The sequence below is a fragment of the Bombus affinis genome, chromosome 9, assembly GCF_024516045.1.
Source record: "Bombus affinis isolate iyBomAffi1 chromosome 9, iyBomAffi1.2, whole genome shotgun sequence".
NCBI classification, from domain to species: Eukaryota; Metazoa; Arthropoda; class Insecta; order Hymenoptera; family Apidae; genus Bombus; species Bombus affinis.
The window spans coordinates 14,638,970-14,661,141 of record NC_066352.1 but is presented as its reverse complement, the minus strand read 5'-3'; the positions used below and the strand labels follow the sequence as shown (position 1 = coordinate 14,661,141).

Sequence of the window (22,172 nt, the reverse complement as noted above, 5' to 3'; positions counted from 1 at the left end):
TATATATATTTAATTTAACAGAGAAGTGTAATAATAAGTAGGAATAGAATTTGAGCTGGTCCAGATCCACGCGCTAGCAGTGTTACCTTATAACTGAAAGCCCCGAAGCCAACGTCGCCTGTCTACTGTTTATAGTCTGCCTTCGTGCTAGTCTTTTGTCTATATGCTGTCGATGGCTCCAACGCTTGGGAAAACTAAAAAGACCAGACGTAGGGTTTTCGTAGAAGTGGTGACTACTTCAACAAAACATACGATAAACGCTCACTATACGCGTTATAATACCACGCGGCAGAATAATTTACTTGTAATTCTCAATGAGAATTGATTGCAAAATTCGTCCAAATAAAGAACAAAAGACGTTTGTATAAAGATGCATCGTTGTAAAAGACGTGTCTGGAAAAGAAAGACACTTTCCGGACAATCTAATATTCCCGTATTCGATGCTTCAAAGGACGAACGTTTCGATTTACTCCGTTGGTTTCTAAACTCCGTTTGAATCATAAATAGTTGGCAATCCTATCGTCACTGACGATGTTTTTGAATTTCATGCGAAAATAAACATAGAAACATAGGTAACGATATTTTTACGAAAACAGAAAATCGAATACTGTTGCAATACTCTTATGTGCTAACGCGATCATCGCCTTCGTTCACGGTATCGACTATCCTTGTAAAAGAAGAACAGCGAATAGGTGCTCGTGCCGTTGTGGTTGCGGGAATATTTACCTACGAATAAACCGATGGTCGCTGTGAAACGAATGTGGTACTAGTTGAAAAAGTAAACTACCTGCGTATTTGCAATGTTCATTTGTAGTATAGGTTATCGGCTGCATACGTATACGGCGCAACGCACAGTGCAGATATAAAAATCGCTCGACAAACTTTCGTTCACGATAAAAACACATCGCGATACGGCGGCTTTTCACAGCTCCGGCTATTTATCGATCGGGCTATGTGTCACCAGAACATCCAAAAATCCCGACTTAAATGAAAACGAACTGCAGGACATTAGCGCTTTTGTCTTTGTTCGAATTCCGTGCAGGGTACAACCGCGCAACCTTAACCACCGGTACAGATTAGCGCGATTAGGTGAATAATCGCGGCTTGTATGTAAGATGGAAGTACGTAAGATACTCTGTAAATATTTCATCTGAGATCTTCCAACGTAACTACTACGAGAAATTACGAGTTTCATACGTGTTAGAACCTTGAACTCTCGTCACGATTGTCGTCATAAACTCCAATTATGATCTTATTCGTTTGGTCGTTTTATGATCGTTCGCGTAAACGAAGCATGTAAATTAAACGCGTTGCCGATACGTAAAAGTAATTTGCTATATCGTCGTGGAGCCAAAAAGTAAGGAAAATCAGCGAAAAGGTTTTTGGTATTCGAATCTAGCGTGCATCGATGCTTGTTTCGAGAAAGAGATAAAGTTAAGTTAAAAGAGAAAAACGTAGGAAAAATAATGCGGATCTCGAGACTTCTCCTCTCTGTTTCTTTCAGTTCGACGAGAAGAATATCTCTCTTTTCGTTGCATCGTAACGCGATGTTTCATAAACGTTCCTCTCGGAACAATTTGCTTCTTGTCTTAATTACTCCGATTTTCCTGTAACTCTTTCTTTCCCGAACGATCCGACCTTCTCCTTTCTTTCCTATTTTTTCCTGCTGAAACTGTGCTTCTCCGAACAAACCGTGCTCTATATAATCGAGAGTTTCGTTCGAGTCTACCACTGCAACGCTGATATTTCTTTTATCGTTTCGTGTTTCTTCTCTTTCCGCGTGATTTCCCTTTTTTTCGTCAAATTTTGCCGTTACACATGCTTGAGAATACCGACGTACAAACCATTCGCATTAAACAACGTAATAACGTAGAGGTGCCATTTATAAACTGCGGGAAAACTCGATTAAAGTATGATCTTCAAATACGATTTTCTCCGTACGAAATCGTGCACCAGGTCCTGATAGAATTGTTTATGCACGTGCATATTCTCCGTCACGGAGATAGGAAAAATGAGGCTTTTACGCCAGCTTTTAGCCTGCGATCCGCCGATGTAGCGGAAACGATAAAAACTCGTTAGCACGAAGAAGCGTGTCGCTTAATTGCGAATCACTTTGTTACTGGTTCTTGAATTAGCGACGTAATCCGGTGGACTGGAAAGCAAAAAGCAGGAAGATAGTAAGCGTCCTAACTCGTAGCGTTATTTCGTAAAATCGTCTTTAACGCTCCGAACAAAATAAGCGTTAAGGTATAAAGAGGATTTGGAAAAACGAATAGTTTAAAATTTATTTACAAATTATTCAGCTCTACGCGTACGTTACTCTCTAAAGGACTCGATAACCTACTCGCTTGGTTGTTTCCTTCTGATTGGGGTTAATCGCTTCTAACGGCTTTTAATAACTTCTAACCGCTTTTAATCGCTTTTGTCTCGACTAACACCTGGACTTCCTTCGACGCTCGCATACACTCTCGCACGAACAGTATAAATGTACCATCTATTTAACAATAAGATCGACGAATTCGAAGTTGTTCTTGTCGTAAACATAAATTTCTGCTATCCGTGTGAAATAGAAATAGATTTATAGAAAGGAATGCTCTTTCTTTTTTTTATCGCAATTTTCTCTTCTTTCCTGCGATCGAAGGAGCGAAAATTGGATAAATATTCGACGAAAACAGAGAAACAGAATACCCATATACGTTATAATCTGACACGATTGTTAAAGCTGGCATGAAATTTGTTGAAGCAATTACTTCAAGGAAAAAAGAAAAGCTCTACACCTTTTCTCTCGTATACTCGTGACCCGGAGACCGCTGTTACGAAGAGAACAGAATTTAGTGAAAGAAAAGAATTCGAAATAAGGAAAGGCGCATATTATTGCGCCCTTGAATATAAATTTTGTTTTGGATTACAAGGTCTAGAAAGAAAAGAGCTATAAGCAGATGTCTATTGTTGTTTCTTGTAGCCTTTAGTTAGAGTTACAAGGTTAACTTTCTGGTAATGTCCTTTCCTATAAATATTAGGTCGTCCAAAAAGTTTCTTTCTTTTTATAAGGAAATAATGGATGCGCATTTTCCATTTTGTTCTATCAAAATAAAGATCACAACGTTCGACAGATTAGGTTTCATGTTCAGAAAGACACTTTTCGGACAACCTAACGTATGAATGCGCTCCCTATCGCTTCTTCTATCGTATCGTAACACCATAAGAGTGAGGATCTAGATCAGCATACGTTATATATGTTGAGAATTGTGGATCTTAATTAAATAAAAGTAAAGGAACACTAAGGTTACACTTGGAATTCGTATTAAAATAGTTTTAGATTTATTTAACAAACGATTTCCAGGATCTTCGTCGATATATACATTTGCACTCTCTTTGTCTCACCATCTTCCATACCACACTGCCAACGGAACAGTTGCGTTCGTCTGTTTTTCGAGACACACGTACTTCCACGCACTCATATTCACATACGTGTGTCACTACCACGCGACCAATCTAATCTAGCACACAAAATTACGCATATCTCGATAATATATTTATTATTTATTTATTCACCTTTATTTACTTCGATATATTTTTCTATTACCAATTCATCCACTCGTTTTTCTATCGGTCAACCTCAGCAAAATGAACGGTCGAACGAAAGCAAAGCAAACGAAAATTAATAGTCGAACCAGCGAGATTTCTTGAAAACTCCATTATAAATAGCTCGAGTCAGGTATACGAACGAGAAGTCAATGGCAATAAACGTTATGCATAATACATCGCGGCATGCAAAGTATGTATATATCATGCGCAACCCCGTACTATCTGCATTATTGCATTATTCAAGAACGGCGTGTGTCCCAGAATCGAATGATAATTAATATTCGTGAGGGAGCTACCAATTAGCGAACGGAATCTGCACGCGGCTGCTGTGGTTAAGATAGAAAGAGACAGAGAGAGAGAGAGAGAGAGAGAGAGAGAGAGAGAGATTAGAGAAACGAATAAACAAACAGAGAATGAAAATGAAAAAACTTACCCGTTTAACATCATCTGTTTAACTATCGATCCAATTACAGTGACGATACTATCAAAATTCCAATTACAATGTTTTTGATAACAACATTGATGAACTAACATCTTGTGGAAATTCTCAGAGACTCTGTTGTCGTCTTCAACCTCGAGTCAAAGACATTTCTCAAGTTAATCGATTCTAATTAATCCTATTCTAAATAGGATATTTTTCAATTTTATATGGTAATTTGGTAAACAGCAATATCCCCTTAAAAGTACGTGCACGATATACTTTTGGTTTAAATGGAAAGTTTGTAGTTACAGCTTGGAACATCTGCAGTGATACGACTCACAGAATACCTAAAAACTTTCATCACCGAAAGGCGTGTTCTGAACTTTTAAAGCGAATAATTTTCACTTTAAAAGTTCTACGACGTCATTAAATCATTTAACATAGAAATAATAAATTAATAACGACTTTTACGTGTGTTTAAAACAATGAAAAAATAAAATTACATCTTGTACACGATTGGAACATACAAATAGCTTGATGTTCGCCTTTGTTTTCTTATTCTGAATTATAATTAAAAATAGTTCTGTGCAGATAATGTAATCCGATTTTACGTCCGGTTACCGAACGTAAAGTCTGGGAAACTGACGTTGTGTTTGATATCAAGATACGGAAATAGATGTTTGTTTCGGCATTAAAAAGTAATGTCGCGAAAGATGCGTTGAATCGATTCAATTTTGAAACATAAAATACGCCTTTCTCTTTTCCTTTCGTCTCTTTCGTATTGAAAATGAATTCAGGGCTGAACCATCTTCACGGGATAGTAAATCTTTACGTCTCTGCATATGTTTCTAAGAAGATAACGACTTATGGCTTGTCGTGCCTTTCATTCCAGTTTTATCGATCTGTGCGAAACAATTCGAATTATTGGCGTATATCAATTAAATTGTACCTACAGCTACTTATCGAATATTTTGCTACCGAATACACCGAATTACCGATTTTTACTTTTGTCTTATTTTATCGATCGTTTGACACCGTATCGAATAAGAAGCGAAAGAAGAAATATCACAAGCCCTGGACTCTTTAAACTATACTTTATTTATCAATTTATTATCTGCACGATAGTTGTTCAACGAGTGCCTCGTGATCGTGTTACAGGTGCACCCGAAGAGAAACTCTGGGCCAAGATACCAGGTGGTCCGCCACCTCCGGAACGACCTACAACGGCCCGGACAACTACGACAAGCGTTGGGACGACGTACAGACCATGGAGAACACGACCAACCAGGCCAAATCACTATCCAAACGACGACAGGCCTCGCCGCCCTGATCGCTACCCTCAAAAGCCGGATTACAGAACAGAGAGACCAGAGAGGCCGGAGGACAGACCTCAGAGGCCTCACAAACCTCACAAACATCACACCACCTCCACTAGTACCACTACCACCACTACTACCACCAGCACTACCACTACCACTACCACCACCACTACCACCACCGTCAGGACACCGTACACGCAAAGGCCAAGGCACCGATGGACAACGCCGACACCCAAAAACGATAAACCGGATAAATGCGATACCAGCTACGATGCCATCAGCATTATTCGCAGGGAAATTTTTGTTTTCAAAGGACGAGTAAGTCGTCGAATGAAATTGCAAATTTTCAACATCCTCGATGAACGCATGGAGATTTCATTCTTCGACGTTTGATGTATCGATAAATGTTTCATTGAAAAATTTCTCCGCGATATAGAATACAAGAGATATACCGCGATCGAATAGAAATGATAAAGAAATGTAATACTAATATATCGTAATGTGTGTCTTTCGTAGTATTTATGGAGAATCGGTGACCAAGGATTGTACGAGGGATATCCAGCGGAAATCACACGTTTGTTTAATCTACCTGAGAACATCGATCACGTGGATGCAGTGTACGAGAGGCCAGACAAGAAAATCGTATTCTTTATTGGCAAAAGGTACTATGTTTTCAACGCCAACAATCTCGAACCGGGTTATCCAAAACCATTAACTAAACTGGGATTGCCAGAATCATTGGAAAAAATCGACGGTGCGATGATTTGGGGACACAATGGAAGAACTTACTTCTTTAGTGGATCTGAGTATTGGAGGTATCGAACAAAAATGTTCTATCCGCGCTTGATATCAAAGTTAATATGAAATTAGAATATATATAGCATCGATACATAACTTTGAAACGGGCGAAAATTATATTAAGCGGAAATAAATGATATAAATCGGATTTAATTTAATGATTATGAGAATTAAATTTAACGATTGTGATATTCGTACAGGTTTGATGAATCGGTAAACCACATAGAACTCGACTATCCAAGAAATATAAGCATGTTCGCTGGTGTTGGAACCGACATCGACGCTGTTTTCCAATGGAGAGATGGTCTGTATTCGTGCAATCGATTGTGATAATAGCAATATCAAATATACGTAATCGTTATATGATATAAATGATAAATCTTTTAGGCAAAACATACTTTTTCAAGGGGAAAGGCTTTTGGGAATTCGACGATCAAAGAATGAAGGTTGCACACGAAAAGCAAAAATTATCAGCCCCGTTTTGGATGGACTGCCCTCCGGAATTGGAAACGAACGATGTGGAAAGTTATCCAAGAAAATCAAAAATCATGGCCTCGAGCAACGCATCGTCACGATCGACCTTCTTCCTCGGGATATTTTTTATAGCGTATTTTAATAAATATTTGTAAACTGTGATATTTATGTGAAGTCGTGTATAAATATTTGTGCGTATATGCATATGCGCCCCAAATTTTAACACACAAACAAACAAATACACAAACGCGCGCGCGCCCGCGCGCACGCACACACGCACACCGTTTTCCTTATACCGAGTATATATAAAATAATTTTAATAAAGTAATTTTTAAATAATTTTAACGAAAATTTTAATAATAAACGATGACTTATCCCAGTTTGTGAATTTTTTATCTTTCCAAAAGACTCTTTTCACTGCATGAACAGCTTAATTGCGAATTATAAAATATACGAAGCGAGAAGTTGTTTTTAAAAAGAAAGAAAGACCAAGGGAACCTTAAATTATGTTATCTCATTTAACTCATATATTTAACAAAAACATGTACATGTTTATTTACTGTGTTGAACGATATGTTAACAGAACTTTTTTACAATTTTTTACATTTTACTTTGGCGAGTGAACAAACGGACTCTGCTTTATTTAGCAATTTTTTTAGACGTTTCGTTTGAGCAGCAAAATATCGCGACATAGTGTCCTCGGGAAAGCGTAATCTTACAAGTCAATACTTGCGACTGAACTCGAATTTCGCTATGAGCATAAATTATTTATATTTCACCATAGTACGCGTTATTCTTTCGCTTTTAAATATCTTTCCTTCGCAACATTTTTCACGTGTTATAAGTATGATGATAAAGCTTCGTTGAATGTTTCACTTTAACTTCCTGATGCTAAAGGCGCAAATCCGGCGGCGAATATGGGTCCCAAGGATTAAGCAACCTCAATGTAGTTTGAACGATACTGTCTACTTCTGCCATTCCACCTATTCCTACATCGCCACACATAAGAGTTTTAGAAATGCATGTAACCTCCTTATATCCCCAAGACTTTAACAGAGCTATCTAAGAAAAGATAAGAATAATCAAGTTTAATCACACAATACCACAGATTTATGTTTAATAAATTCTATCAAAGTGTTTCTTTTCTAACAAACTTTTCAAGTTCCTGAGTTCTTTTTTTCTCAAATTTTTACTATTCTATGTTAGTAAACCATAAAGGCAACAAACTAAATTCAAGTAATTGCACCAAAACAGATTTTTGTTACTTATCTTGTTTAATTTAATTAAAACACTACAAAACTTTTCCCATGATCACTAGTTTGAAGATTAACTCTACGATAGAGAATTGCCCGATCTTAAATCCAATTAACTTAAACCATAAATATGATTAAAAAGAGATATTTATGTATAATATATATAAAGAATATTATATATTTAAATATCATACTACATACCTGTGGTGCGGTAACAGGATGTTCCCACATTTTTGTATTCATGGCAGGACAAAAAATCAAAGGCTTCAGTGGATCCCAGGCACGTGCGACGCAAGTTAAGATATTATCGCATATGCCACTGGCTATTTTACCAAGAGTATTGGCATCTAGTGGAGCGATTAAAAATAAATCAGCCCACTTTACTAGATCAATATGTAATACAGGATCGCCTCTATCTTGCCAAGCTGCCCATTCTACAGTGTCGGATAATACTTGAATTCCTGGAGGCAGTTCTGCTTCTTTCAAGAAATGTTTAGCCTTTTCAGTGACTACCACCCTTACATCCAAATTATTCTGCCATAACTTCTCTACTAATTGTGGCAATTTAATTGTTGCGACGCTACCAGTACAACCAATTAGTATCTTTTTTCTAGAGGTGCTTGACATTTTCACAAATTTACGTTTGCTTCTTTCTCTAATGTGTTATTTAGTTCTGTTCTATCGGTTATATCAACGAACGATGTGAAATTACAACAATATTGAAAGATATATCCCTATATATTAGGCCCTCTGATGCAAAATGTCTAAATTACATTGATTAACTGAAAACTATAATTAAAAGAGATCAATATTGTATGAGGTCGACAATAATTTCTCTTCCTCTTAAATGTATTATTCTCTATATTAAATGTATTATTATTTCTAACAGTTTATTTTGAATATTTAATAATTTGCTTCCAAGTCTCTTCACTGCACTGCAATCACTTTAATTTGGCTGCATATCAGAAAAAATTCTCTATTGATAATGTCGAGTCATCGTCGTTCACAAATCATTTCAACAAATGCATACATACTTATATATATATATATATTATTTATAATTTGTGATGTACATACGTAAGTTATATGTTGCTAGAAATTTGTAAATATATTCTTAAAATTCGTGGGAGTATTTTCTAAAGTGAAACAAGGATGACCAGCGAAAAAGTTCATAAATACCAGTCAAGTGATAAGAGCGGTGATCTACAACGTCGCGACAATCGATTAGTAATAAATCGCTGCTGTTATGTCTCCTTGACCTCATCAGAAAAACCGAGATCAGACCAATCTTCTCGCGCCATAAGATCATTATCCATCCGACAACCAAGGTAATCCTTTATAACATTTCGACACATTGTGTTTTCGTTCTTATTGTCGATCAAACAACGCATATATTTGATCATAAGCTTTCTGCAGACACCCTCATGATCGAGTGGAAAACTACCTTTCTCCGGAGGTATGGGTGTAAGTATCTTCTGTGAGAATGTGTACGTGGACATCACTACCGTCGGTTCACGTTCATACAGAAGAATCGGTGGAACAATGAATACAGACAGAATTTTCGAAAACCTCTTTTAAACAAACTTATTACGAAATAAACGGTAGACCAAAGCCACCATTGTAGAACATTCAATGCAACAGCGCCACTTGTGACCGTATCTTTAACTTCGTTTTATGCACTCTATATTACGTAACCACAGAACAATATGGTGATCGCCGATGCTTATGGGAGAAATTCAGTCAAAAGTAAGCGAATTACCAACGATAAGCACCGGCGATCTCCTTACTCACCCCGGTAATACAACAGAAACACATTTACGCGGCAAAAAGCATAAAATATAATATATGGTATTAAAAAAAAATTTGCATAAATCCATATATAAGTTAAAATATTGAAATTCCACGATATTTAAAATTGTCGTCAAAAGATAATATCACCGATTCGTAATAATATGTTTTGCGTATCAAGGCGGAAACGCAATAAGTTACTAGACTTCGAACCAATCATGCATGTTCCTCCCTTTTTCTTTTTTCTCACATTTCATTTCCCCCTATCTCTTTCGCTTTTCTATATACTATCTATATAGAACCATTACAGAAATAAAATATACAAATTTTTCAATGCTTACAAGACAAAAATATGTAAAATTACCCCATTAATATACAAGCGCTTAGAAAATACTTAAATACTCTACATTAAAATATTTAACCAGTAAGCATAAATTGTAGGAGGTTCTAGATATACTAATTACAGAGAGGAAATGAGAGTACTCACGCTTATGGACCTGGTTATTCCCGGACTAGTGCTGCACCATGCGGCCAACTGCTGAATTTTGTTGATATTAGCTTATACAAGAAATTAGGGATCTGCCCTGTTTGATTGCACACTAGCATAGACAAGAAACTATTGATTTCCACGCTATAAGAAGAACCTATTTAATTATACGGTCCTACGGAAAAGCTCATATCTACTTTTCTATCCGAGATAGACAAATATAAGAATGACAAAATAGTGCAATAATGAAACTAATTGTAAGAAAGAGAAATTAATTGTTTATTATATTTCTGCACGACGACAACGATAATATAAAATAGTATTAAAAATAGTACAAAATAACAAAATATAATAATATATTAACAAAAAACAAAAAAAATAAATAAATTTCTGCCGTTGAGGAAATCCCAAGGGGGCTCTTCGCCCTCCCTTTTGATTTTTGAGACTTGCGTCCTTTTTTGATGTCTTCTTGGGCGCGAATCCTCCTCAATTTTAACGGAAAGCTCTCCTTCGTATGCTCCTAGAATCATTGAAGGAATTGATAGGACCTATAAAAGCATAATCGCAATAGCAGTCAATTGGCTCATATTACTTGCTATATAATTCATAATTATATCATATAATATAATACAATTAGTAATTATATGTCAAATAAAAATGATAGCCCGGGTCTCACCACGTGGAGGTTGGCTGCAAATGGAGAACCTCCCTGAAAACAAGATTTCAATTAAATCTCAAATTAATCATATAACGTTATATGAGATACTATTTTGAATTTGCAACAATATTTTACAACATTTATTGTCATGACAATGTAGAATAACTGAGAGTCAAAAACAAACAAAAAATCATATATTCTACGTTATTACTGTTACATTACTACGTATGCATTAACTATTACTATATAATAATTCAAAAATACCCTACCTATCCAAAAATTTAATTTCATTTAAAACCACCCTACTGTCCTATCTAATTGTAAATCACATTTAAACTATATAATCGAAGATATAAAGGTTCTGGAATTCCTATTTATATAAAAACCTACAATAAATCTAAAATATACGGCAGAGGAGGACATCTTATGAAATAAATTTACATTTCAAAACTTTCAACACCTTCTGTGTACCTTGAGATGCCTTGTATCTTTCTCCATAGGTGTTACAGAGATCCCTGGAACAAACTTAAGTATAATATTCTTTCAACTTCCAAGTTGATGAAATTGAGAAATAGAGAACATATTTAAAACAATGTTCGTTAGCAATTACGAATAAAATTATGTTCTTAATGAAAAGCTTTTATGTGTTACACGTGTAAGGTTGCTATTATTACGTAAAATATGGTACGTATTAATAAAAATACCGTTATGATATATTATTTAATTATTCATACTACTATCAGTAAATATATTTAAATTCCTGTTACTCGATACGTTCTTATCTGTGCTAGAGTGGAACCAAACAGGGCAGATCCCTGATTTTATAGGTTCTTGTATATCCTAATGTCAATTAAACTCAGCACTTGGCCGCATGGTGCAGCACCTGTAATATGAAACAACTAGAACTACGGGTGTGAGCACTCTCATTTCTTCTCTCCTAATTTCTAGCGTAAATGTTTTCAAACTTGTGAGGAACAAGTTACAATGTGTGTGTAAAATTAAAAATTTATGTTATGTTATTACTATTAATATAGTATATTAATGATTACAAAATGGAAGAAAGTAATGAGATAAATCAACAACCAACAAAACAACAGGATCAAGAAAATGCAAAGGAACTGACATGGAAAGATTTGGTAAGTTTAAAAATGTCTGTAACACACATCTAACCTAATCAAAACAAAAGAAGTATTCCATATGTCCTTTTATAATCACATATACATTAAACCTAATGTAACAATTGAGTAAATTATTTAACATAATAATACAAAAATATATTCGTAATTATAAGAATATAACATTTAAAAATTAATATTATATTTGAAATATATATGAATTGCGCCCTATATTTAATTAAAATAAATATATTTAGAAATATATATAAAATTTATCTTTATTGTCATTTCATATTATTATATTCTTGCGGTATTTGAAATACATGGTTAATAATTATTCAGTATTTAATATTCATTAACATATATCTTAAATACTTTATTCTTTTAGAAAGAATATGAATAAAATACAAATATTATGTTAATATTTCATTAACATTATGTTAATTGTTAATATTTCTAGGGGATCGTAGACACATTGTGTAAAACATGTGAAGATTTAAAATGGAAATCACCTACAAAGATTCAATGTGAAGCTATTCCGTTAACCCTTGAAGGTAAAATGAAAAGAGAAATAGACATATATATATGAAAAATAAAAGAAATAGAATTAAATTGAAGTACTTTTTGTTAAATTGAATTTAAAATTTATTAGGTAAAGATATAATAGGATTAGCGGAAACTGGTTCTGGTAAAACTGCAGCCTTTGCTATTCCTATATTACAGGCACTGTTAGAAAATCCACAAAGATATTTTGCTTTAATTTTAACACCTACCAGAGAACTAGCCTTCCAAATATCAGAACAATTTGAAGCTTTAGGTAATGCAAATATTTCATTTTGTAGTAATTTAGAATAATGTACTCATAATTATTATATATAATGTTTTTTATTCTAGGGTCAAGTATTGGAGTAAAATGTGCAGTAATAGTAGGTGGAATGGACATGATGTCTCAGGCATTGTTATTGGCAAAAAAGCCACATATTTTAATTGCCACTCCAGGTAGATTAGTTGACCATTTGGAAAACACAAAAGGTTTTAATCTACGTTCTCTAAAATTCTTGGTAAGTAACAGTAATAGTTTTATTATATACACGTGATAAAAAATTGATGCACCTACTGTTCCAATCTTTTAAAAGGTTATGGATGAGGCAGATCGAATTTTGAATATGGATTTTGAAGTTGAAGTAGATAAAATTTTAAGAGTAATTCCTCGAGAAAGAAGAACATTGTTGTTTTCTGCAACAATGACTAAAAAGGTTCAGAAATTACAGAGAGCATCTTTGCGAAACCCTGTTAAAGTGGAAGTTTCAACAAAGTACCAAACTGTTGAAAAATTACAACAATACTATGTTTTTATCCCAGTTAAATTCAAGGTACAAGAAAAAATAATTTTTTCATTTTTATAGAAATTTCCATTTTACAATAAAATTCCATGTTGCAGGATGTATATCTTGTACATATCTTAAATGAATTAGCAGGTAACAGTTTTATGATATTTTGTGCGACTTGCAACAATACAGTTAGAACTGCTCTTCTTTTACGAAATTTGGGCTTTACTGCTGTTCCTTTGCACGGACAAATGTCACAGAATAAGAGAATAGCTGCTCTTACTAAATTCAAGGCGAAAAATCGATCTATACTTATTTCCACAGATGTTGCTAGCAGGTAAGTATATGATATTCAGCTTATTTAATTTATTTTTTTCGTGATATATGTTTCTTTTTATAGGGGTCTCGATATTCCTCATGTAGATATTGTAATAAATTTTGATATACCTACACATAGTAAAGATTATATACATAGAGTTGGACGTACTGCACGTGCTGGTCGTTCTGGTCGTTCCATTACATTTGTAACACAGTATGACGTAGAATTGTATCAAAGAATAGAGCAATTGATATCAAAACAATTACCATTATATCCGACTGAAGAAGAAGAAGTAATGGTGCTTCAAGAAAGAGTAGCTGAAGCACAACGTATTGTAAAAATGGTACAATCAGTTATTTACTATTTGATTATTGCAACAATATTAATAATAACAATGATAATGATAGTAATAATTACAAACACTATCGTATTTTAGGAAATGAAAGATATCGAAGACAGTAAAAAGTTAGGTAAACGAAAGAAGCGTCAAGATGACAATGAGGATGATGATACAGAACAATCTATGGGAGTCAGAAAAAGAATAAAAGGCAAAAATAAAGGAAGGGGCAAAAAGGGTTAAACGGTCTAACTGCCTTATCAAGTACATTTACTTTTCCTTAATAAATAATAGAAATGCAAGATAGTATTTGTTTTTATTGGCATTGTTATTTGTTTGTTTTTATAAATCATACCACCATTCCCCTCATATGTATTTCATGTATCTCTATTTCAAACTCATAGTTTGTATTAAGATCCTTAAGTAACTGTTAATTTACAAAACCACATTTACTCCCTTTTGCGACATTCGAATATTTATCTGCATTAAAACAGCGAAAATGGATTCCTTTGATGATTACCGCTGTGTAAATTTATTACCGTGAAACTAATGAATCTGACCAAGCAATTGTAAACTACTATTCAGAGATTGTAAAATAAGGGAAAATTTTTAATATTTAAGAAACTATTGTTCTATCGTAATAATTTTCTTGCATTGAGCAAACATCTTTATCTGGATAAGAATAGTGTAAATTACATTATTCAAAATCGCAATAATTTAAAATTTGCTGCATTATTTCCTGATATTAATGAAAGGATACTACGGAACAATCGCCAAAATGTACAATCAATTCAATTTTCTACTTGCACATTTTTGTCTAAATTAAAATGGAATTCTGTTTCTCAAAAAATGCAAGACAAAGATTAAAAGTATTTGATATATTGAAAAAATAATAAAAATCTCATAACAAATGCAAAAATATTATACACTGCACTTAATTATAAAGTTTGTTAGATTTTTCTCTCAAATCTCTATAAAGAATCATAAATTAACATTGTACATGTTTTCATCGTACAAAATATCCAGGAACAATAACGCTCCACTTTACCTTTACAATAATAATGCAACATTTAAAAACTACAGTATCATTTAACTGTGTAAAGTAGCAACAAATCCTTATTCTTTATCTTTTGCATTTTATCTTTTTCTACACATTAAAAACTGCAAAACGATTTTCATCAAAGGTGCACCGAAGAATAATATAATGCTGCAGAAAGTGAAAAATGTTTGATGTTGTAACTTGTATCTACCTAGTTTTCACTGTAAAGTATGCTAATTAAAATGCTGTAATATAAACTGCAATACTTATAGACCTAACTTCCGTTAATGTACCGTTAACAAGCATGACACCTTCGATATATGTTAAAATATTGAACACCATTAAAGGGTCATTGAAATTGGATGGTGTACAACTATGTTGCAGAATGTTTGCAAAACATGTTAGGAATAAACCTAAAACACATTACAACTTATAAATCAACACTTGCTACAACACATTGATTTCTCAAGAAATACGATTATTCGATACGATTTTATCGAATAGTGCCTTTAATGTAAGTTAAAAAAAAAAAAAAAAAAAAAAACAAATAGAACACCATAGGCAGATACTATCATGCAAATATAGTGGTCGTCACAATTTCCATTCATAACAAGAGTATCTGCTTAGAATATATCTATCCTTTGTTCAATAAGTTTAATCATCATCCTAAAGCTAGATCGATCAGGTGAGAAATCTCAACTTTTGTTTTTTATTACTAACGAATGCAATATGTCTAATCTCGTTGTCGAAGGCTTTTGTAATGATGAATAACACGTATGCAGGCAATTGCTTCAAAGATTGAAGCAAAAGCTTTGTCTTTGTCTGAAATTATTTATTTCAAATGCCGATACTGTCTTGCATCATTTAACAATTAAACGTTAAAGATTAAAGGTACAAGGAAATATACATATATGTACATGTGTGTCAAATTAGTGAGAATCTTTTTCTTTTACTTTTTATCAAAGATGCTTCACCGTAACCAGTATCGACAATTTATAATAAATAAATTCGTACAGTATGGCTTTATTTCTCATTCGCTCTTATTCTCTCTCTCTCTCTCTCTCTCTCTCTCTCTCCCTATTTTATTAATTTATAAATACATATGCACAATAATTATCACGAATCGTCATTTGATAAACACAGTATGTAGTACGTAAAAGTTGCTAGAATACTAATAAAATCAAAATCTCCTGAATCGACAGGGTATGCATTAGAGAAATAACTAGTAAATTAAGCTACTTTAAATACATAATAAAACCATTTTGACTTCGACGACGAGTTTCAAGATTCGTATTTAAATTGTTAGAATATATCTGTAAGTAACCTGGTCGAGGGCAGAAATCTAATGGATGGAATGTTCTGAATGCAAGGTGTCAGAGATGTGTCAGATGCCAAAAATTGAAACAACTTAAGTTTCATTTAAATGAGAAATAAAATATATTCCATAATATTATTATTCACTATTTCTACACATTCTGTACAGTAATTCACTTTAAGGGTTTTATATCTCAATATACTTTATACAAAAAGGCTACTTATAATCTAACATTAAGACATACCATAGCATGAGCGCCCTCCACCTTACCGCTAAACGGCAGATGGGCCGCACGCATGTTTGTACTGGTATTACGAGTCAGTCGCCAGCGAGTATAACTTCTTCCTCTTGTATCACACACCACACACTAAAATATTAAAAGTGTGTTTCTGGTGCTTTTCATTCATTATATCTTATAGTTACATTGTCCCCGATTAACTTACTCCTTTGTTTTATTAGTTGCATTTTTGTTTCTTTCAATTGTGTGATTCATATTTTGCTTTTCTGTTTTTCAAAAAGGAATATCACAATGTCAAAATATAATGAAGTATCTTCATTGCCTGTTATGCACGAGCTTTTCTTTCGTTTTTGTTTCATTTACTTTTTTCTGAGATACTCTTTACCAATAAATAAAATTATATTTTGTGAAAATATAGAATTGTAAAAAATAAAATCTGTTTTTTCGATTTTTGATGATACCGGTACAGAAATAGTGTATTCGGAGATTCCACAAGCAACAGGACTGTTAATTCAGATCTCTGTCCTCTAAGTACTTGTACTCAAATGTAAAACCTTCCTTTTTTCTTTGTCCCCACTTTTCATAATCGAAATATATGTAGGTTCCCTGAAACAATTATATTTTACATAGTACCAATCTGCATAGTAGTACGCAATAACGTATATTCAAATCTTATCATCGATTTTTAATTATCACGAGTTAATATTTTATGTTATTAACCTGCTCATATTCCTCGTTGATCACTTTGGGTTCTTCGTGCCTCTGAAACCACATCATATACTTTGTATGAAACCTCCAACTTTGTTTCTTTAGAGCTTTTGCAGCCAGGTACTGGCCTTTAGAACCTTCCATGTAATAAAATATGAAGAACAACGTTTCCGTGGAAAGACGTTGGAAGAACTCCACAGTATCAGAATGGGGAAGTTGACTCTAACATACAATAAAGTACATATGAACAAAACTAGAAAGAAATTAAAAATTAATCTACTATATATCTTCAAAAAATAAATAATATTAAAATCAGGATAGCCAGAGTTGATATATGAACTTGTCATCCTTCTACTAAGTGGTATGCACTAGCGCTCAAAAATGCATTAGTAGGTCAATTTTCTCTCAAACAATCGATATTACATTTCATTATTGTCCAAAAGTATCGTATCTACAAATTAGATCGTATAATGTCGCGTGAGGAAAGAAGTGAACGATACCAAATCCCAAACACTCACGATAGATAGTATAATGGTATCGATACGATAGATAGTATAATGGTATCGATACGATAGATAGTATAATGGTACCTGTTGATAATAAGAAGGTGTAACACACGAATTTCTTGGTAAATATGATCGTAAACGTTCAGAATCAGATGGATGAGGCATATGGTAGTGGGCGGCCTCCATCAACTGGAACTGCAACTGGTGTTCTTTCTGAAGAGGTACTGGCCCGAGAGGCGCAACGCTAAGAAGAGGAGGAATGTGTGCTTCCATGGTGACTTTGCTGTTATTATTGTTCGCCTTAGCAGTGTCAAAGATGTTTCTGTTCGACTCGGACGGCGGTATGTCCAAACCTGCTCGGACAATTACTTGTTGGGCTATAGATTTCAAAGAGGACATGCCATCAGGAAGCTTAGGGATGAGACCATTGGCAGTGGATGGCGCTGGCGAGCAGGAATTTGCGGGCAAAGGTGAAGATCTACTGCTGACTGACGACTGTGGCGAAGAAGATGGTGGGATCGGCGTTGTCATTTCAGTTTCGCTGCTATGATTCTGATTTTGTTGATTATGCAACACATGTGTCGTCTGTATGGGCACTGGATTACTATGCTGCTGCGAGGTTGTTTGTGGCACATTCGAGGTAACACTAGACGCAGACGATGATGACAATAAACCATTTTCACTGCTATGAGCTGAAAATTTTAAAAGCAAGTCATAATATTATCGTTAATCGTCCTTATGATAGTCAATCATTTTTACAATATACTTACAAGATGTTTTACTAGAGGTAGAATGGATGGCTTGTGAATTAGTATGTGATGCAGCTACTGTAGCAAAATTACCAGCATTAGTTGTAGCAATGTGATTACTTGTAGAACTAGGCGAGCTATGGCTAGGTGTCATGGGAATGGTCTTGCTTGGAGTGCTGCTTGATAATAAATTCGATTTTATGGTGGCAGTGTTTCCCGTGGTTGGAATGCTCGCCTGTGAATTTAATAATGGCCTGACTGCTGTTGGTTTCACAGGCTAAAATTAAAGTACACAATAAAAATTCGTTCGCTATATCATAGCTATCGATACTCGTATACATATAATGAAACATCGGTGTTGTCATCGTGACCTTACATAAGATTACATACCTTCGTTTTTTTGTCATTATCTGTAGAACTATCACTCGAATGGTTATGCATGGTAGAACTCAATGGAGGTGATGGTATGGGTGAAGTACCAGAGTTAGTTGAGGTTGGTGTACCTCCAGTTTCGTTGCTATTATTACTATCTGTAGTTGCTGATGAGGGAATACCAACTCCAGACAGCTCAACTTCATCGAGACCGATAATATCATCGTAGATATATTCATTTTCCTCAAAATCAGGTTCCTGCGAGGATTCGATATAATACTCTACATCATCTTTTATCCTCTTAATCTGTGAAACCAATTAAAAGATTAAATAATTATAAGCTTTCAAGGTATTAATATGGTCAAATAACTATATCTTTGTATTAATAAACTTACAGTGTTAACTTCAACAGACATATTGTCCAACATGCGTAACAATGTTTCCAATTTACGGATATGGTAACGATGTTTATCAAGTTTTGCTTTTAATTCATCCATCCTATCCTGCTTATCTTTATCTAACCTTTTTTTCTTTCCTGCGAGTAATGATTCTATCTCGGATTCAAATGTATCCAGCTGCATTGAAATCATCAACGCGTTTTAATTTTAACAAAATATTTTCCAGTCTGTTTAAACATCATCATATTTCATACCTGAAGATTTAAAGCGTCTATAGAATTTGCAAGCCAATTGCTAACTTCTTCTCGTTCTTTTTGAGCTGGATCAAGTTTTTGAGCAGCTCCTAATCCTTCTTTCGAATAAGCTTTTGTTTTTGTCTCTCTCTCCACAACTTTAAACCTTTCCATTTGCTAACGAAAATGAATTACATTTAAAAATAAACATGTAACAATTCTTGCGGTTTCAATTCTATATCAAAATATACTTACAGTTTCAATTAACTTTCTATATTCAAGAAGCGTACTTTTATCCTTAATTTCGCCTGATGCAAGCCAGGTTTTAATCTGATCACGTAACCTTTGAAGTTTTTTGATTTCTTTCTTGAGATCTGCTTCATATTTCTCCTTCTGATTGCTGTTTGTAGCATTATGAACCTTTTGCCAAATATCTTCAAATGTCTCTACCCCCTCCGTTACTTTTTTAAGGCACCGATCTATTTCACCTAGAATTTAAAAAATATATTTTAGTTAAGATAATAAATAAATATATGTCACACATTACATATATCATTTATTTGAGATATAAAAACATAGATTAAATTTTTTAAATTCAGTTATTATTGCATACAAATTTGTTTACATATAAAGTAGCATAATTATTGTTAAATCCCATACAAGTTAGTAATTGTTGTTAGCATGTTACATATAATAAAATGCATCATGTAATAACTACTTTCATAATTTGTTACATACGTATATAAAATCTAAATGATATATTTGACTACGACCAATCAAGTTATAACATTAATAGGTATGATAAAACATGATCCAAAATAACAAAAATAATTTATTTCCAGCAAACAATTCTCTTAAATTATTGGAAAAAGAATTCAAAGTAAGTTATGAATTGAAAGTATAGTTTACCAGGCAATATATATATTGAAAAGCTTATATCGACAAAAGCATTACATATGTTATATCTTGTATCATTATATGTATGTGTTGTGGAAATAATATCTAGAACTATTTTAAAGGTTATTCTGACATAAAGAAGCAGTATGAGACTGTCATAAATACAGTACATGCAAGAAAAAATAACTTGCATTAAAGAAACATATGAAAAGTTCAAGCAGAACACCCCAGTTCATCATACCCTGACAACCTGTACCAACTGTCAGACACAGAAGGCTGCTTGCAAGAGTAGATAACGCGAGTTAAAAATAGGCTACTACTGATCGCAAAATACAAACGTTTAATGTGGCAGAGAATTGCAGAGCGCGAGGCAAGAGTGGAATCAAAGCTGTAGTAGTACAGACCCATAACAAAATTTCTGAATGTAAACATGCTGGAAACATTTTCTTCTCACCTTGCAACTTTCTCGTCGCAGCCATGGCTATGTAAACATGTGATACAATAATTCATGCATAGTCTGGACGTAATGGAAAATATACGGAACAATTTTACGGAACAAATAGTCGCTGAACTATTATTCCCTGTATGATATGAGAGGCTCGGCCACAAGATGGCTTCCGTTTTCAAATGACAACGTCCGACCGTCCGTGAACGAGGTGCGTTGGTACTAGTTCCGTTTTTCCGACGATCTTTTTAATCTTGATAGTGTAGGATATGCGCTACGTTTCGTCGAAAATCGACAGCACATAAAAATACACAAAAAGTGATAGCATCAACAAATGATATATATGAAATACTGAATAAATGAGATGGTGTATTATGCATCGGCGCATTCACACATTCTACCTAATGCACATACTTAACTTGTTCGCGTTCATAAACCAATTGAAATTTGGTTAAACCTTTCGATGCGTTTACAATAATTATAATGATTTGGAATCCAGTTATTTTTGCACTTTTATATTTACCAAAAGAAAACAATAAACTCAAATCTCGAAACTCGAAATGTTGTTTTACTTACATGTCACTCGATTTATAGGTATAGATGCCTCAACTGCTAATATTAGAAAAGGTCGTAGATATTCAACAATATATTGATAAATTACTCGAAAGTAACAATAAAAGAATAAAATTTATTCTATTCAATTGAGAATTTTGTACAATATTTATATATATACTCTCTTTATATACAATTAACAACTTTTTAATATCATGTTTCGTAAAGTATTAAAATAAAGTTAACGATATTCATAGGTTACAATGATGTTCATTTTAAAAAAGATGTATTTGAAATAATATTTTCTTAAATAAATTTTACTAATAATGATATATGATATATGTATATCGATATTAAACCTTTTATTTTCAAATAATATAACATGTAAGATAATTATAACATGTATGATTATGATATATTTTTAATTGTATTAATTAGAAATGAACGCATGTATGCTTATTTTCACATAATATAAGAGATTATAAAATAATATTATCATAATATTAACTTAATATCATTGTTTTTAATGTATAAAAAATATGTCAAAATACTAATTGTAAAAACATTAAAAATATTTTTTAGTTAACATAGGAAAGGAACATAGTTATAAAATATAAAATACTATTTATAAATTTATTATCTTTTATATCGTATTTAAAAGATTCATTAAATTCTTAATCATATTGTATGAATATATCAATAAATTTTTGTTGTATGACGTACATTTAACGTACTTATATATACTTACATACTACTGACTTAATTTAAAAAATGTAGCAGTTTTTCATGAAATCTTAGACATAAATTTTACCAATAAATTGTATATAAAATGTGT

General features: G+C 33.4%; 5 protein-coding genes across 13 annotated transcripts in view; 2 read left to right on the top strand and 3 right to left on the bottom strand.

Moving 5' to 3' along the window:
• Positions 1 to 6,979, top strand: part of LOC126920300 (matrix metalloproteinase-2) — a 98,653-nt gene extending 91,674 nt beyond the window's left edge. For all 5 annotated transcript variants that reach the window (XM_050730429.1, XM_050730431.1, XM_050730428.1 and 2 more), the window contains 4 exons: positions 5,168 to 5,646; positions 5,845 to 6,143; positions 6,327 to 6,430; positions 6,514 to 6,979. In XM_050730429.1, the coding sequence (XP_050586386.1) occupies positions 5,168 to 5,646; positions 5,845 to 6,143; positions 6,327 to 6,430; positions 6,514 to 6,755 (1,124 nt within the window). In that variant the 3' untranslated portion in view covers positions 6,756 to 6,979. The remainder of the gene's footprint in view (positions 1 to 5,167; positions 5,647 to 5,844; positions 6,144 to 6,326; positions 6,431 to 6,513) is intronic.
• Positions 6,980 to 7,104: 125 nt separating this feature from the next.
• Positions 7,105 to 8,480, bottom strand: LOC126920305 (phosphopantothenoylcysteine decarboxylase). Of its 2 annotated transcripts, none has more exons than XM_050730442.1 (2): positions 8,055 to 8,480; positions 7,105 to 7,662 (listed from the first exon to the last, which is right to left on the bottom strand). In XM_050730442.1, exons 1-2 carry the CDS (start codon positions 8,478 to 8,480, stop codon positions 7,492 to 7,494), a joined length of 597 nt encoding a protein of 198 aa, XP_050586399.1. In that variant the 3' UTR covers positions 7,105 to 7,491. The 2 variants fall into 2 exon arrangements, with proteins under 2 accessions (XP_050586399.1, XP_050586400.1); XM_050730443.1 differs by having other exon boundaries at positions 7,565 to 7,969.
• Positions 8,481 to 8,866: 386 nt separating this feature from the next.
• Positions 8,867 to 9,590, bottom strand: LOC126920309 (cytochrome c oxidase assembly protein COX19). Its single transcript, XM_050730448.1, has 2 exons — positions 9,033 to 9,590; positions 8,867 to 8,945 (listed from the first exon to the last, which is right to left on the bottom strand). The coding sequence occupies exon 1, from the start codon at positions 9,350 to 9,352 to the stop codon at positions 9,098 to 9,100; it is 255 nt and encodes an 84-aa protein (XP_050586405.1). The 5' UTR covers positions 9,353 to 9,590; the 3' UTR covers positions 8,867 to 8,945; positions 9,033 to 9,097.
• Positions 9,591 to 11,692: 2,102 nt separating this feature from the next.
• LOC126920301 (probable ATP-dependent RNA helicase DDX47) lies at positions 11,693 to 14,187 on the top strand. The gene is made up of 8 exons (XM_050730434.1): positions 11,693 to 11,922; positions 12,362 to 12,455; positions 12,554 to 12,718; positions 12,796 to 12,962; positions 13,038 to 13,274; positions 13,343 to 13,566; positions 13,630 to 13,891; positions 13,985 to 14,187. The coding sequence occupies exons 1-8, from the start codon at positions 11,839 to 11,841 to the stop codon at positions 14,126 to 14,128; spliced, it is 1,377 nt and encodes a 458-aa protein (XP_050586391.1). The 5' UTR covers positions 11,693 to 11,838; the 3' UTR covers positions 14,129 to 14,187.
• A 1,775-nt stretch (positions 14,188 to 15,962) lies between these two features.
• Positions 15,963 to 21,316, bottom strand: LOC126920297 (CCR4-NOT transcription complex subunit 3). 4 transcript variants are annotated; one of them, XR_007711930.1, is made up of 10 exons: positions 20,795 to 21,310; positions 19,699 to 19,931; positions 19,465 to 19,620; positions 19,208 to 19,387; positions 18,831 to 19,118; positions 18,462 to 18,717; positions 17,776 to 18,383; positions 17,198 to 17,407; positions 16,683 to 17,083; positions 15,963 to 16,606 (listed from the first exon to the last, which is right to left on the bottom strand). XR_007711930.1 is itself a non-coding variant. In XM_050730417.1 (10 exons), the coding sequence occupies exons 1-10, from the start codon at positions 20,817 to 20,819 to the stop codon at positions 16,985 to 16,987; spliced, it is 1,983 nt and encodes a 660-aa protein (XP_050586374.1). In that variant the 5' UTR covers positions 20,820 to 21,312; the 3' UTR covers positions 15,963 to 16,984. The 4 variants fall into 4 exon arrangements, 3 of the variants coding, with proteins under 3 accessions (XP_050586374.1, XP_050586373.1, XP_050586375.1); XM_050730417.1 differs by having other exon boundaries at positions 15,963 to 17,083; positions 17,776 to 18,044; positions 18,117 to 18,383; positions 20,795 to 21,312; XM_050730416.1 differs by having other exon boundaries at positions 15,963 to 17,083.
• Positions 21,317 to 22,172: the final 856 nt, after the last annotated feature.